We start from the raw sequence: 15,998 nt of genomic DNA, 5'->3' as shown, positions 1-15,998 counted from the left end.
ATTTCTGCACTCTTAAGACGTGTGTTACATTTTAGGCGCATTATAAATGTAAGTTGTTGTCATGTCAGTCGATCCCTCTGCCCCCATGGCTCTGACTGAGCAGTCCTATTGAAGTGACTTCAGACACAGGGTAATGCACTGCTAAAAAAAAGCATAAAGGGCTGATTCAAACATCACTCGCCACTGATGTTAGCCGTGGCCAGGAATTGAAATAAGGTCACGGCGTTTGCGGCCCAGTGCGTAAAGCACTATACCGCCACTCTACCCAACTAAACGATTTATATCTATAAAGTATTACGTGTTTAAATGGTTTTGATTCTTTACATGTTATTAGCATGCACAGTATACGCTGAGCTTCTGTTATCTGTACCGATAGCGTCACATGACCATTCGGGAAGACCTGGTTAAACGAATACACTTTTTAGACTTCGAGTTCACAAACTGTTCATTTGACTTGTTAATGATGATGCTGCACCATTTGATGTATCTCACCAGCTACTCTGTGCACGATGTTTGAAGAATTAATGCATGGCTCTTTCGAAGGAAGCAACAAAATCGGAGACTCCGTCAGATTCAAGTGTGATGAACGGTGAGACACACACACACATCGTATTGTTAAGATCGGGCCCAGGCGGGAAAAACTTGAAGGTCACTCCAGAGAAGCCACATGGTGGCAATGTGACAGTGAAACGCAAGTACAGTAGAACCTCGGAAATCGAACGCACCAGAACTCGAACAATTCGGTGTTCGAACGATATTTCCCAACATTTTTTTGCCCCGGAAACCGAACGAAATTCGGAGGTCGAACGGGGCAATCGCGCCTTGAAAGAACCTGTACACGGCTGAGACGCGTATGGCCTGCAGCGTGCATGACGCTTGCCCAGACAAAGGTTTTACCACCTCCCCCTCCTCACCACCTTCCACTCAAGCCATTAACACTCCTTACTACACGTAAAGTGAAGTTCAATGTTGATTTATTTCATTTATTCCATGTATTAATTCATTTATTCCATTTATTTATTGTGTTTTTTGTTTTTTTGTATGATTTTATGCATGTAATTACTGTAAACTTCGTGTAAAAATACTTTATAATGAGAGATTTCTTGTGTCTGGAACCAATTAATGTCATTTACATTCATTCTTATGGGGAAAATTAATTCGGTGTTCGAACAAATCGGTGTTCGAATGGCCTTCTGGAACGAATTAAGTTCGATCTCCGGGGTACCACTGTATCTCTAAGCTCTCTCACCTTGTGTTTTTTGTATATCATTACTCGCTTATTATTGAGTCTACCAATACTTATACAAAATAATGTAAGATGCGGCACCACGCTCCGCACAACACGCGGAGCGTGGTGCCACTCGGCGCTGTCATTCAGCACTCACCGAGCCCCCTCCAAGGGCCCTGGACCCAAGCTGGGGTCCGGTCCATTGTAGCTAACTTCCAGGGTGTTCGTGTAGTTTAGCCTGGTGGTCCACCACCATAGGCTGTTATCTGGTAAAGGGGCAGTTACCCCTTTGTGTTAATGTGTTGGTACAAATAAATGTGTTGCCTCCAGGAAGTACGTCTGCGACTCAGTTGAATCCACTACACATACAAAAAGAAAGATGGGTGGGAAAAGGGAAGAGAGTAAAGAATGGGAAATAATAGGAAAAGGATGGAAAAGGAACTGAAAAAATGAACCAATGGGTGCAGGAGAGGTGAGGATAGGGAGGAAGTGGTAGCTACATAAGTGGCCTCGGACGCTTCTTCACAGAGCAGCTTCTGTTTTTGCAGGGGGTGGGAAGAGAGGAGGGATTGAGTTGGGTTGGGTCACACATACGTTACGTGATTTACTGGGAGGTTTGAACTGATTTAGCTGCATAGATGTGTGCTCTGTATGTGTGCCTGGGTTCTATCGCTTATATTTGTGTGCACATAAGGGAGGTTGTTGTCACCCTGTAGCTTCCCAGTGCTAGGCAAAAGCCTCCCTCATTTTCTTATATTCCTCTTCTTGGTTCTTTCGGTAAAGTCACGTAGAATGAGAATAAAACAATAAAACAAAAATAAGACGTTAAAATTCTCACGACGTTTCGGCCACAACACAAGTAGCCTTTTTCAGGTGAATAGACAGGTCTGTACGGAAGACAGAGCTCGAATGGACGCCGTCATGTATGGACCGCGTTTATCAAGCTGTGTGGGCCGAGTTAAAACATGAGTCTGTACGTTACAAGCAATTACCTCCAGAGAGGGGGAGGGAGGGGGGGTGGCTGGGAACACAGGCAGAGAGGAAGAAAAAGACTGAAGAAAATGAGCAGGTACAGCAAGGTACGATGTTGTGTCCTGAGCAGCTTCATGACTATGCTATAAACTGGACTACTATACAGTACAATATTATATCTTCAAATCTAAACTACATGGTATAACATTACATCATAGACAAATTCCACCTTTGAATTATACAATGCGTTACTTTACACTACCCTATATTTTAGATTATAAACTATTTGACTTGTGATATTACACTGTCTTATTATATGAACCCAACTATATACCACACTGCTGTATATTCACTATGCAATTACGATGCTATATATTGCCTTATGAGTTCTGTTAAATATTACAATGGTATACTATTAATTATTATACAGCATGTTATAAGCCATACCATTGACCGTGGTGTTAGAAATATTAAGAGGCAGTGTCAGCGAAAGGGCTGTGGACTCATGTTTTAACTCCGCCCACACAGCTTGATAAACGCTGTCCATACATGACGGCGTCCATTCGAGCTCTGTCTTCCGTACAGACCTGTCTATTCACCTGAAGAAGGCTACTTGTGTTGTGGTCGAAACGTCTTGAGAATTTTATCATCTTATTTTTGTTTTATTGTTTTATTCTCATTCTACGTGACTTTACCGAAAGAACCAAGAAGATGAATCACTGCAGTCACGAAAGCTTTACATCGAAATTCTTATATTCCTTTCATTACTTAGTTCGGTGAAAGGGATGACAATGATGATGACTCAGAAAATAGTTTAAAGAATGTCATACACAACACATGCTCAGCAATTATAATGCAAAGTAGTCCATATTATTAAGGCACTTTTCAGTAAATTGAACACGTAGGCTGTCGCTCCCAATACGATTCGTAGTCGACTTTGGGTTAGATAACGTGAGTAAAATTTGTGCCGTAAACCCTCCTCCACCCGGCCAAGCCAATTAAGAAAGTTGTCACGTCAACAAACGTGCCAATTTATGACTGCCTCAGCATCACTGGTGTGTCGCAGAACCATCCAAAACATTTAATAATTGGGTACTATCCAACACACCAGTGAGCTCAAGCAGTAATACATTGGAGCGTTTGTTCACGTGACAACTTTACTAATTGGTTCGGCCGGTTGGGTGAGGGTTTACAGCACACATTGTACACACACGATCTAATCCAACAATCTATTTTGAAGCATTTTTCAGTGTTGCTGGTACATAAAAATGATGGTCAAACCATGTATATGTTAATATGAAACTGTTATATACAAATGCAATGGCTGTACCTTGTGTTTAATATGTTATGATCACTATGGGACACTGCAGTGTTGCGTAGATCACTTCGTTGTTGATGTGTAGATGTGGCAAAATCTATGTGCAAGCAAAGGAGCATGCCAGATGTTAACTACCTTACCTGGTATGCAGGAGGTCGTGGGTTCGATCCCAACCCTGATGCCTGTATATTTGGAGTTTGCATGTTCTCCCCATGGTGACATGGCTTTTTCTGCGGGTCTTCCGGTTTTTCGCTTCACATATTGAAACAACATGCATTTAGAGTATTTGGTTGCTATACACTTCCACATGATAGGCCACTTTGTTAAGCTATCATTTTTGGCCTGGTCGCTTCGGAAAACGAGCTATACAGCTCAGTGGGCCTGACCTGGTGAAATAAAAATAGTTTAGTTTGTTTGTCCGTTTCTCAATCATCTGGTCCTGGTGAGATACTTAAACTCCACAATCTCACGGGAATAAACCATGACCTCAGATTTGAAGGTGCTGATCCTCATCCCAGCAGCTTTACACTCGGCATCAAACCATTCAAGTGCACGCTGGCGATCACAGACGAGGCAAAGTGGACAACGTCGTCATCTGCAAAGAGCAGCAACGCCACCTCCATGCCCCCATACTGGATGCTCTCCATACCTCGGCTCAGAATTGTATCCTGTCCATGAAAATCACAAACAGGAGTGGAGTCCAATACTCAGAGTGAACGACTTTGATTTAACACCAAGAATACGGACACAGCTCTCACTCCGGGAATAGAGGGACCGGATAGCACACAAAATCGGCACCGGTACATCATACTCCAGCAGCACCTCACACAAGACATTGCACGGAAGTTGGTCATATGCTTTCTACAAGTCTACAAAGCAGAGGTAGACTAGATAAGCATACTTCTATGACCCCTTAAATATATGTGACAGGGAAAAGAGGTGGTGCATTGTTCCATAACCATGACGGAATCCGCATTTTCTTTGGTTCTTTCGGTAAAGTAATGTAGAATGAGAATAAAATAATAAATTCATAAAATAAAATAACGCAATAAAATTCTCACGACGTTTCGGCCACAACACAAGCGGCCTTCATCAGGTGAAGAGACGAGACTGTCTGGAGGACAGCATCCCTTCACCTGATGAAGGCCGCTTGTGTTGTGGCCGAAACGTCGTGAGAATTTTATTGTGTTATTTAATTTGATCAATTTATTATTTTATTCTCATTCTACGTGACTTTACCGAAAAAACCAAAGAAGATGAATCATTGCAGGCACGAAAGCTTTAAATCGAAAAATGGAATCCGCATTGTTCGTCCTGAATCTGAGGCTCGACCATTGGGCGGAGCCTCCTCTCCAACACTCTGGCATAGGCTTTACCTGGGACGCTGAGGAGTTTTGATCCCTCTGTAGTTGGAGCACACTCTTTGGTCCTCTTTCTTAAAAATGGGAACCACGACCCCAGTTTGCGAATCCAGAGGTACTGTACCCGCCTTCCATGAAACATTGAAGAGGTATGTTAACCACGACACTCCTACATTGTCCAGTGCTTTCAACAACTCTAGGTGAATCTCGTCCATCCCAGCAGCTTCGCCGCTACGAAGGCCCTCGACCACCGCAGCAACTTCAGCAGCCGTGATGGTTCCGAACCCCCAGCTGTTTCTAGGGTTGCCTCCTGAAAGGAGGGCATGTCCATCGGGTCGAGGAGCTCCTCAAAGCGTTCCTCCCACCTCTCGACTATCTCCGTAGTTGAAGTGAATGTTACGCCACCCTTACTGAAAACAGTCTGGGTCACATCCCGTCAACCCCTCCTAAGGCGTCGGATAGTTTGCCAGAACATCTTTGAGGCTGCCTGGTAGTCCCTCTCCATGACCTCTCCAAGCTCCTCCCATGCCAGGGATTTTGCTTCAACGCCTGCTACAGCTGCCGCCTTCTTGGCAAGCCGGTGCCTCTCAATCGAGTCTGGAGACCTTTTCCCGAGCATAGCTCCTTCTTCAACTTGACAGCTTTCCTCACTACTGGTGTCCATCAGCGGGTCCTAGGGATGCCGCCATGACAGGCACCAACTGCCATCAGGCCACAGCTTTTTTGCAGCTGCATCCACAATCGAGATCCTGAACATCGTCCACTGGGACACAATGTCCACGACCTCCCCTGGAGTGCAGGAGAAGTTTTCCCAGAGGTGGAAGTTGAAATCTTTCTACACTAGGTCTTCTGCCAGACATTCCAGAAAACCCGCACTATTCGTTTGGGCCTTCCACGTCTATCTGGTTGGTGCCCAAAGCATCGGATCCAACTTACCACAAGGTGGTGATCAGTTGACAGCTCTGCCCTTGTCTTCACCCGAGTGTCCAGAATATACAGCCGTAGGTCTGATGATACAACTATAAAGCCAATCATTGACCTTCGGCCCAAGGTGTTCTGGTACTAAGTACACTTATACGCATCCTTGTGGTCGAACATTGTGTTATTAATATTCCATGACTAGCACATAATTCCAATAACATCTCACCATTCAGTTTCAGATCAGTGGGGGGGGGGGGGGGGGGGGTGGGAGGGCATTCCTCCCAATAATGCCTCTCCACATATCTCCATATAAGCGCACAACTTTATCTATCTGTGATGAATGCTGAACTTCCCGTCGTTTTCATGCAGGGGGCGCTGCAAACCTACGCGCCCCCTGCATGAACGACGGAGGCGCAGGGACAGACGTTCGATTACGTTGGAATCGATCTGCAGATGGCGGCGGTCTTCTCGCACGGCCAGCTCTATGTCGCCTTATCTCGATCCCGCAATCCCAAAAAGGTGAAAGACCATATCGAACCGAACCCCTAGCAAGGCCATCTACTTAAGGACGAGAGAAAATTCGCACAAAATGTTGTTTTCAATGAAGTCTTCCAGATGTAAAATGATATAAGCTTTTAATGAAGAAAGAAATTATCTAATTCAAAACAATACAATTGTAGGGGTGTTGTGGGAATGAAACACAGTGTAGGAAGGTAACACACAGCCCCACCTTGGTGGCTACAACCACGTCCGCTATAGCCCCGCCCTCAGTGGTGTATGGGTATAAAGGGCGGGGAGCCAGAGAGCTCGGAGCAGTGTGTTGGGGCCAAGAATAAAGAACCAGTGAAGAAGGAAGGCCGGCTAGATAGACCCTGGGACTTCCCTGACCGCAGTCCTTTTAAGGGCTGGCAGGGTAAGCCAGTGGTGCGGCCCCAGAGCTTCAGAGCCGGAGCCCTTTTAAGGGTCGGTCTGGTTGGTGGGGTGCCGTGATCTGTGCGTGACAAGGGCCAGATCAGATAGCCTCCTCTAGCGCCTGTAGCTGGAGGAACTGGGAGCACAGGAGTTAGGCTAGATAGCCTAGAGGGTGTCCCAGCGTGTATACGGGTGAAGGGGCCGTTACACCTTCCAGTGTAACCCTTGTTATGTTAAAAAATAGTGCTGCCTCTACTCCACCGTCTCCGTGTCCCGTGAACCCACTACACAATTCAAAGATGTTTCATTTTAAAACTTAAAAACAGAGCATCGGGTGCTTGCGTGAATGCGCTGTTCGTGTGCAATTTTTTTGGGACTTTACTAGCCGAGGCCGGAAATGGTTGTGAGGGGTGCCACAGGCACCCCGAACAACCCCTAGTATCTCCATAGTTTCCCACGTGAGCATTGAAGTTGCCCAGTAAGACTATGGAGTTAGTAAGCGGCATTCTGTTGAGCACTACACCCACCATCTCCAAGAAAGCCGAATACTCTGAACTGCTGTTTGGTCCATAAGCACAGTAAACAGTCAGCATTTTCGTTTCTGAGACCCGACGTCTCATTGAGGCGACCCTCTCATCCACTGGGACAAACTCCAACTGAACAGCACCAATCCGGGGATTTGTGAGTATCCCCACAACCAGCCCAGGGCCTCTCACCAGGAATTGGTCCAGAATAGGAGAGAGATCACCCCCGATGTAGAAGATTGGTTCCAGTGCCAATGCTGTGTGTGCAGGTGAGACCGACTAAATCTAGTCGGTCACTTTCCATCTTCTCCACCAGCTCCGGTTCCTTACCCTCCAGTGACGTGACATTCCACGTCCCAATAGCGAGTGTCCATTGCCAAGGTCCAGTCCATCCATCTCCCTACCATACTGGTATCACACATGCCTCTCACCCTTCGTCCTGCAGATGGTGGGCCCACAAGATGGCAAAATAGTTTAGGTTTAGTTTAAATTGATAGCTATAGGTTTGTGAACAGAGATTCAACTTACTAATCAAAACAACCATAAAACAATGCATTGGTCATGTAATATGATGCATTAGATATTCATTATTGACGGTGAAGGCGCGCGGTAGAGCTGTATGCATGTGCTAGCGTTGACGTTGAACCAAAGTGAATGCTGACATCTCTGTCGTGTCCCCCAAGTTTTTTGTTGGTTGGAAGTTACGAACTCACCTGTCTGCAAAGTGGAAAATGGACAGGAGATGCTCCTACTTGCCAGCGTGAGTGATGCTGCACTTTCATCAAGTTCCTGCCACATTATTTACTTCCTTTCTCGATGCACAGGGAATATGACCTAATTTTCGAAATTGAAGTACGTCAAAACGGAAGGCCTAAGTCACCAAGGAGCCCTTCGAAGGACCATCATGGCAACACCAGATTACAGTTCTTGATAATTGGAAAGTGTATGAAGTCCCTGAGTTCAATGTCTGGGTTAATGAATGATTCTGACTGGTGTATCTGAAACAACTTGGATATAAATCAGCTGAAAGATCCCCGAAGTTTAATCAGATCTAGTCTCCATTTTTCTATATCCCACTGCACTCCAGTAAATATCGAACTTTGGACCAACATAGGTCCAACGGTCCAACCATGTTCCAATGTTGCCCCAACGTTGTATGTTTGCAGGGGCCTAACCTAAACGCCATATCCACAATAGAGTTTTTTGGGTTGGATCGCGTAAATATGAGTGTAATTAAACCCACCACCACCCGTGATAAACCTTACTAATTGGCTGTGTCGGGTGGTGGCAGCTTTAACGACACGTTCATATTTACGCGATCTAACCCAAAAAAACCTCTTTGATGGATATTGGTTGCGTAAGCCTACGTGTTAAACTAAACACCATACTTGGCTTGTTTACTGTAAATCTGGATTTTGATCCTCAACCAATGCTACTCCTCTCTGTCTCTGTGGCTACTTTCCCAAAATTAACCCCCCACCCCCACAAGAATTCTCCCATTAACCTTCCCTCACTTCTGTCTAGGTTTGCTCCCTAATGAGCTGCATGATGCATTACGTAGGTAATGTTAAATCCAGTGTTGATTTCACGTGTACACGACTGTGATTTGATTTGAATACAGAGGCAACAAAAATGCTGGAACTGAATACAGCATGTCCTCACCCAATGAAGAAAGAAAGATATGCCGAGTCATTGATTTAACGTGAAATCTGAATACAGGGGATCTTTGAAGATTGCAGAGGGTTACGTTCTTGGAAAGTGCCGCGAAAGCCAAAGCCGCAATATTCAATACTTAAGCCATACCTAAATAATGGGGTTAGTTACATGGCAACCAAAAATAGACACATCACAACTGAAATACTGTACTGTATGGCAAATAAATTAAAAACAAAACAATTTAAATAAAAAAACATCCCTAGACAACAAATAGTATAATACTGAATAAATGCTGTACTTACCGATGATGATAATCCAAAGCAGTTGTGGGTGTTTGTCCGCCAGTGGTTACCCAGCGCCCCACGTTCGATTCCTGCTCCTGGGCCTCTGCTAGGTCGACTCAGCCATAAATAAGTATCTGGTGTGATGTGTAAACATCGCCACTGGGATAACAAAGGCGGCCGGGCGTGGTGCTGGCCACCCTCAGGACCTCGCTAACAGCACTTGCCCCAACAGTCTGTTAAGGCTATAACGCGGAGACTTTGTCTTTGTCCGCAAGATGCTTGTAAGAAGTTTGCAGACATACGGCAAAGGTTGAGGTGCCACTGACTGCCTCGCGCCCCTCGCCTTCCCTGTCCCACGGTACTAGCCAATGATACACTACTTCTGGGTATAGTATACCCGTGATTGGCCAAAACTAACCCCCGCGATAGTGACATTGGTGTACATCACAAAGAGGTTGCCCGTGATAGGTCGAAACAGCGAACGATAAACCCGCAATATTCAAGGCTCTCCTGTACAGCATTCCCTCGCTAATCACGAACTTGCTATTCATGATTTTGGCTAGCCGCAAAATCGCATTTGGAACACTACACGGCTGCATCGAGAGAAAGTGACGAATGAGATAAAATATTGAGAATGTGATGCGAGAAAGTGACGAGATAAAGTGATGATGCGTAGCATCATAACGTAAGGCAAGCTGATTTATAAACTATCATTTTATACATTACTATTTAACTTATATACTTTATGATTATTCGGTCCCCTTTATTTTCATGTATAGCTTATGTATGTGTAAAGGAGAGCCGACACAAGGGTTGCAGGGGGTTCGTCCTTTATTCCTCTTCTCCCATCCACACCTGTCTCCAGCCGTCTCAATCTTGTCCCCGCCAAAGGCCCCCTCTCCCTGCCGGTTCTCCCCTTTATATCTCCTCGATTGCCCCTCCCCCTTCTCCTGTCACCGTCCCACTAACCCTCCTATTGGTGGGAATCCTTCCCCTGACACCCCTACACATGTATTTATTTAAGGCAATTGATTAGATGGATAGGTTTTCGTAGGCCAACATCATCCCCGAAAGATTCTCTTCACGAGCATCTCCGGAACGCATCCCTCGCAAATAACGAGGAAATACTGTATTGGTTTCATTTGTACACTTAGGTGACTGAATTCGTTTTAATGGAAAAAAAAACATTGTGAAACGATGTTAAGTTGTTCTACAGCACAAGTGCCATACGTTGTGAAGTGCCAAGCAGAATGAAACGTCAGTTTTTATTGGCCACTCTGCTTCAACTGGCAGACTATGATGGGAGCATCCACTCTCCTTGTTTCAAGAAGCAGCTTGAAGGCATAGACTGTTTCGACGACCATAAAGGGGGACTCCCCAGTTAACACAGAACGCTGGGCCAGTGTTGGCCCAAACTTCTATGTTAAATGGGTCTGAGCCTGGCTCCGTAACCTCTGAGTTGCGTTTGAACACATTCCTCTTCAATTTGCGGCATGTATGTCCATTGCAAATTGTGTTATCATTTTGGATTTGGAAGGTTTAGGCATCCTTGATTAAAATTCACATTTCAACTTCATGTAGGTGCGACTGCACGTGTGAATTCGCCATCATGTTGGTCCTTAAGTCGCCCTCCTACAAGTCGGCCTCTGTCGACCGCAAAGGCAAACAACGAATGAGGAGTGGGAATGTATAACACGATCGTGAATGTTCCCAGCAAGTGCAGCTTCAATGCTCACAGATTGCAACTCCGTACCAGCCGCTTGCTGTAGAACAAGGCAGCTTGTGCAATAGCAGCAGCCTTTAGAAGGGAAATAATAAAATAATAAAACATTATAAAATAAAATTATCACGACGTTTCGGCCACAACACAAGTAGCCTTCCTCAGGTGAAGAAACAGAACTGCTAAGCTTGGCAGCGTATTTTAAGTAGGGTGGGAGGAGCTGAGCGCCTTGACAAAGGAGTTTACATATCAACAGAAGAATTTAGCATTGAAGTAGTTAAACGCAAATGTTTGTATTATTATTTATTTATTTCCCTTCTACGTGACTTTACCGCAAGAACCAAGAAGATGAATGCCTGCAGTCACGAAAGCTTTAAATCGAATTTAAAGCAGCAGCCTTGTTTCAGAAGCCTATGGCCACACACGCCCTCCATCATCGCCAAGTCCCATTAGGCCTGCAGAAGGCTGACATATCTTGTGGGTCTGATGCCGGGCAAGGGCTCTGTAAACAGAGAAAGCTTCTTAAATCAGAAAAGTCTTCTGAATCCAGGCAATAACTACTATAATCTCCCAGGAATGTCCTTAGCGCTCGTGACATCACTCCACATCAGCCCCCCTCATTAATATTCATGAGCAGGTGACGTCACTCAATATGGAGTACTCCCCCCCCTCACTAATAATCATGTGCAGGTGACGTCCTCCAAATGGAGACCCCCCCCCCCCCCCCCCATTATTAGTAGCTGCTATCATAAGCCAACAATGTTTGTGTGCAACGCTCGTGACGTCGCTCCATGTCGAACAGCCCCCCTCATTAATAATCATGAACAGGCATCGTCCTCCAAATGGACAGCCCCCCCCCCCTCCATTAATAATAATTAGCGGGTGACGTCATTCCACATAGGGGGCGAGGCGCCTCCTCCCCCCTCCTGGGCGTCAACTTACAACCCTCACTACAAAGGCAGAACCCTCACGTCATCACGTGATCTCCGTAACGCTGTTGTTGAGACATCGAAGTAAAAAGGACGTCGTGATGAACAAGGGATTATAGCCTTTAAATGAAATAGGTCTGTGTCACCGCGCCCTTACAAATTGCACACGAATGGATGCAATGAATATCTCACGTCGCGGTCTGCTTTTTGCTTGCAAGTTTCAGATTTACTGCAATGCACCCGTCCTTGGACGCGCAAAAGGCTGGTAGACAAAAAGTGTAGATCAAGACAAGACTTGTGGAAGCAGACAAGACTTCTGAAACCAGAGGAATCTTCTGAGACCAGAGGTTTTTGAAACTAGACATTGCTTCTGGAGTCAGGCAATTGCACGTTTTATGATGCTGCTGCTGCTTCTTCACAAGCCGCCTGTTCTACGGTTTGCTACAGTCATAATCTCTGCTAACCAGTGACAGTTACCATCGTGTTAGGTTCCCACTGATAAATAATTCGTTGTTTGTCTCTGTAGTCCACGAAGATAAGGATGGTGACGTGCAGTAGTAATATGCAAGAATACAATAAAATTATACAAATGTGTAATTATTGTTACATGACAAAGGTGCTACGGTTCTCATGCGCGGAAGCCTAAATGCGTTATTTGCTTTTCTTTGTGCAGCATTTTGTGCTGGTCAGCCAAAACCACAACATGCATCGATTTCTAAAAATCATCAGCATAAGGAAAGGTATGCCATTGGCTCTTCAATTACATTCCAGTGCATTCCGAGATACAGAGCAATTAACGCTGGGTACGACTTCAACGTGTCCTGCCGGGAGGATATAAGCAGAGGTGCCAAGTGGTTACCAGAGTCCACCTGCATTTACGGTGAGTTCTGTACACAAGCACAGCCTTGCGTCTTTTTACGTCCATCTCTCTCAGTTTAGTTGTAGTCGACTTCGGGTCACAACCAAATTGATCACCCTTCACGTCTCCTCAAATCACTGCTGTGGTCGCCTTCCTTTCGCTTTAAGGACGGCAGTTGTCAATTACGTTGGACAAAATAAGACGCCTCGATATGTGAATCCTCTGGAGCATTTTACCCACAGTAAACATGCAACGTTGGTTGATGTTGGACCAACATTGATCCATGTTTATCGGGTAACTGCATGCATATTAATACTTAACTCTAAACTATTTAAAAACGTTAAAGGTGAACAATGGAACGTTATTGAGAAGCTATGTGTAGTTTACCAAACGGAAATGCAAAACAAAGTTACATATTAACTAAATTTAATTTGAAAATAATAAAATGAAAATAACTACATTTAATTTGAGTTATTTTCATTTTGTTATATTCATGATTATGGATCCTTGCAGTCACGAAAACTTCAAATCTAGTATATATTTATAATTTTAAAAAGTACATGGTTCAATATTCGCGACTAGTTTATTTTATACTTTTTTGTTGTTGAATGATCTCCTTGCATCCGTTTGGTTTCTAATCAACGTGACCGAACGTGCTATCAAATGTAGAAGTATTTATTTTAAATGTTTGTTGTTCCTGCATCTCTGGTGATTGTGTTGGATGGAAATAATTTAAATAATTAAATTCATATTATTAAATAACTTTGCTCATAGTAAATAATTATAATTATTAAATGACTGTAATTAAATTACTATAATTAAACACCAGTGTTTATAATTAAATTGACCGTTAGCAGTGGGTGACTTTATTTTTGTTAAGAACTGAATTTACCACTCATGTTGGTCAGCTAGCTAGCTATACATGTGTCCCATTTTTACATTTATCGGTTGATGCTGATATTTTCTTTCCTATTATTCTTACAGCCGAATGCGAACAAAATGTTTCAGTCGAAAATGGAGACGTTATAAGAGGTTTGGCAAGAGGAATACGCTTTACCATAGGTTATTCGTTAGTAATCATATGCAAATCCAACACTAAAACAAACAATGGGGGAAGCTCATTTATTCTAAAATGCGGTCAAAACAGCACTGGATTCCTTGACTGGGAGAATCCCAATAACGACCGGTGTCAGAATCGTAAGTACGCTGGAGGGACGGACACAATTCCAAGGGTTGTTTGTTAACAGTCAGATACACACCTCCTGTTGATAGCTTCGGTAATACTTATTTTGTACCATATATTCATTTCTGTATTTTATGTACCGTGCCAAATCTGATTCGGATGTTTTGTTTTTCCAAACATCTGGCTAGTTTATCAGAAGGTGTGTATCGGATTAACTGCACTTGTGGCAAATGCTATGTTGAGCAAACAGGACGAATGATCAGCACGAGACTAAAAGAACATCAGCTAAATATTAAATACTCCCAAATACAACTGTCAGCAGTAGTAGAACATGCGTGCCAACAAGGACACTCAATTGATTTTGATAATGTTGAAGTCCTGTGTAAAACCTGCTACTATCGAAATTTAAATACAAAAAATGTTTAACCGTTCAGATAGCTACCGACTTAGTGCAAATTGTAAATGTTGTGGGTTTACTCTCCAACACACCGGTGTGCTGTACTAGTAAGGAATTTGCATGTTTTGTTTACGTGACAACCCTCACTAATTGGCTGTGTCGGGTGGTGGCGGATTTAACGACACATTTATATTTTAGCGATCTAACCCAAAGAAACCTGTATTATGGATACCCAATTTTACAAAAAAACATCAAAATGCACCTTGCAATATACATTATTACGAGCCTATAGTTTGGTATATTGTAAAATAGATTTCCCAGTGTTCACTTGGTAATGTGTGCGTGTCATGTGTGAAGAACCATGAAGTATAACGTGTTTCATGACACAAATGAATCAATGTTCTCAGAATAAAAGTCACTGAAGCCATTATTTGTTCCACTGTTAAGGTCAATGATATATTTCAGAATGAAGAAGAAGATGAATGAAGCATTGGTCCTGGGTGATATGACCCTTATACAAACGTATCAGTGTGTTCTCACCATTCGTGTGGTCTCTTGGCTTCCCCAACATTTTGAACTGTGACACTGATTCATGGCCGTGTTGAAATGTAGCAGTTAAAAATTTGCGTTCAATTGCTATAACTGAAAAGTACATGCATTAATTTTAGCGTTGGGATAAGGGAATTAGGCATTAGCTAATTTCGTAACCTGAATCTGATTTTTAAAAATTTTGGACATCCTGCGGGCCTGTTGCTGGAAGTGGGATCCTCCGTCGTGCTGCTCAAGATCATCATCGTCACCATCTCGTCATCGTCACCATCTCCTCATCTCGTCTCCGTCTTCACCATCCCGGGGTGCTGTTAGACAGCCTACCAACTGTCCTAACTAAGTAGTGCCGCCGACAATAGACGGTCTTAATAATAATAATAGTGTGCACCCACATAGGGTGTTGTGTGTGTTATCCCGATGGTGCTTGTTTAATAAAATAAGTGCCTCCAAGTATTACTGTCACCGATCTGCGTCACTACACATTTGCAGTGAGCGACTTCCGAGACACGTCGAGTAGAAGGCTTCTTGATTTAAAGCTTTCGTGACTGCAGTGATTCATATTCTTGGTTCTTTCGGTAAAGTCACGTTGAAGGGAAACAATAAAATAATAATATATATAAAACAATAAATTCTCACGATGTTTCGACTGCAACACAAGCAGTCATCATCAGGTGTGAAAACCAACGGCAAGAACATTTGAAAGAAGTGGCGGTTTGTATTTATTTATTTTTAAACGTTAGCACCACGGATAGCGATTTGACAGTTTGTTTAGATGGACGAGTCCATCTATGTTCGGAAAAGAGGAGGGGGAGACGAAAAATTAATGTATGCTATCTGAAGCCACCGTAAGCGTGAACAATCAATTAAGACCCGAAATGGTTTATCAAATCCTTCCAATGATTGCTAAGCCAGAATCCATCTTTTCTGTTGAAATTGTCTCTGTGTTTGTATATGTGGATAGCCTCATGAACGAATCTCTCATGGTAGCCAGATTGCTTGCAAAGAACCTCTGTCTTGGAGAAGTCAATGTGTTGAAACGGACCTGGATCTTATGTTTATTCAAGATTTTGGAGATCTTTTTTGTGATCCCCGCAATGTAGGGTAAAGTTATGGTTTTGAAAGGCTCCTCAAGAGGGTCCTTCATGGTTTGAGTGATAGCTTTGCGGATTGTATAGTCGGAGTAAC

The 15,998-nt window shown here is 43.7% G+C and overlaps 1 protein-coding gene across 3 annotated transcripts in view; it reads left to right on the top strand.

Moving 5' to 3' along the window:
* The window catches only part of LOC116952764 (C4b-binding protein beta chain-like), a 32,002-nt gene extending 16,736 nt beyond the window's left edge, over positions 1–15,266 (top strand). Inside the window, exons 6-10 of one of the 3 annotated variants that reach the window (XM_032972390.2) lie at positions 496–589; positions 7,920–7,996; positions 12,499–12,705; positions 13,669–13,881; positions 14,730–15,266. In XM_032972390.2, coding sequence (XP_032828281.1) covers positions 496–589; positions 7,920–7,996; positions 12,499–12,705; positions 13,669–13,881; positions 14,730–14,734 — 596 coding nt within the window. In that variant the 3' untranslated portion in view covers positions 14,735–15,266. The other 2 variants (XM_032972389.2, XM_032972388.2) reach the window with 2 other exon arrangements.
* Positions 15,267–15,998: the final 732 nt, after the last annotated feature.

The sequence above is a fragment of the Petromyzon marinus genome, chromosome 48, assembly GCF_048934315.1.
Source record: "Petromyzon marinus isolate PM22_M1 ecotype Great Lakes invasive population chromosome 48, UKy_Petmar_22M1.pri1.0, whole genome shotgun sequence".
NCBI lineage: Eukaryota > Metazoa > Chordata > Hyperoartia > Petromyzontiformes > Petromyzontidae > Petromyzon > Petromyzon marinus.
The sequence above is the reverse complement of the archived record's forward strand: the minus strand, read 5'-3'. Positions and strand labels throughout refer to the sequence as shown.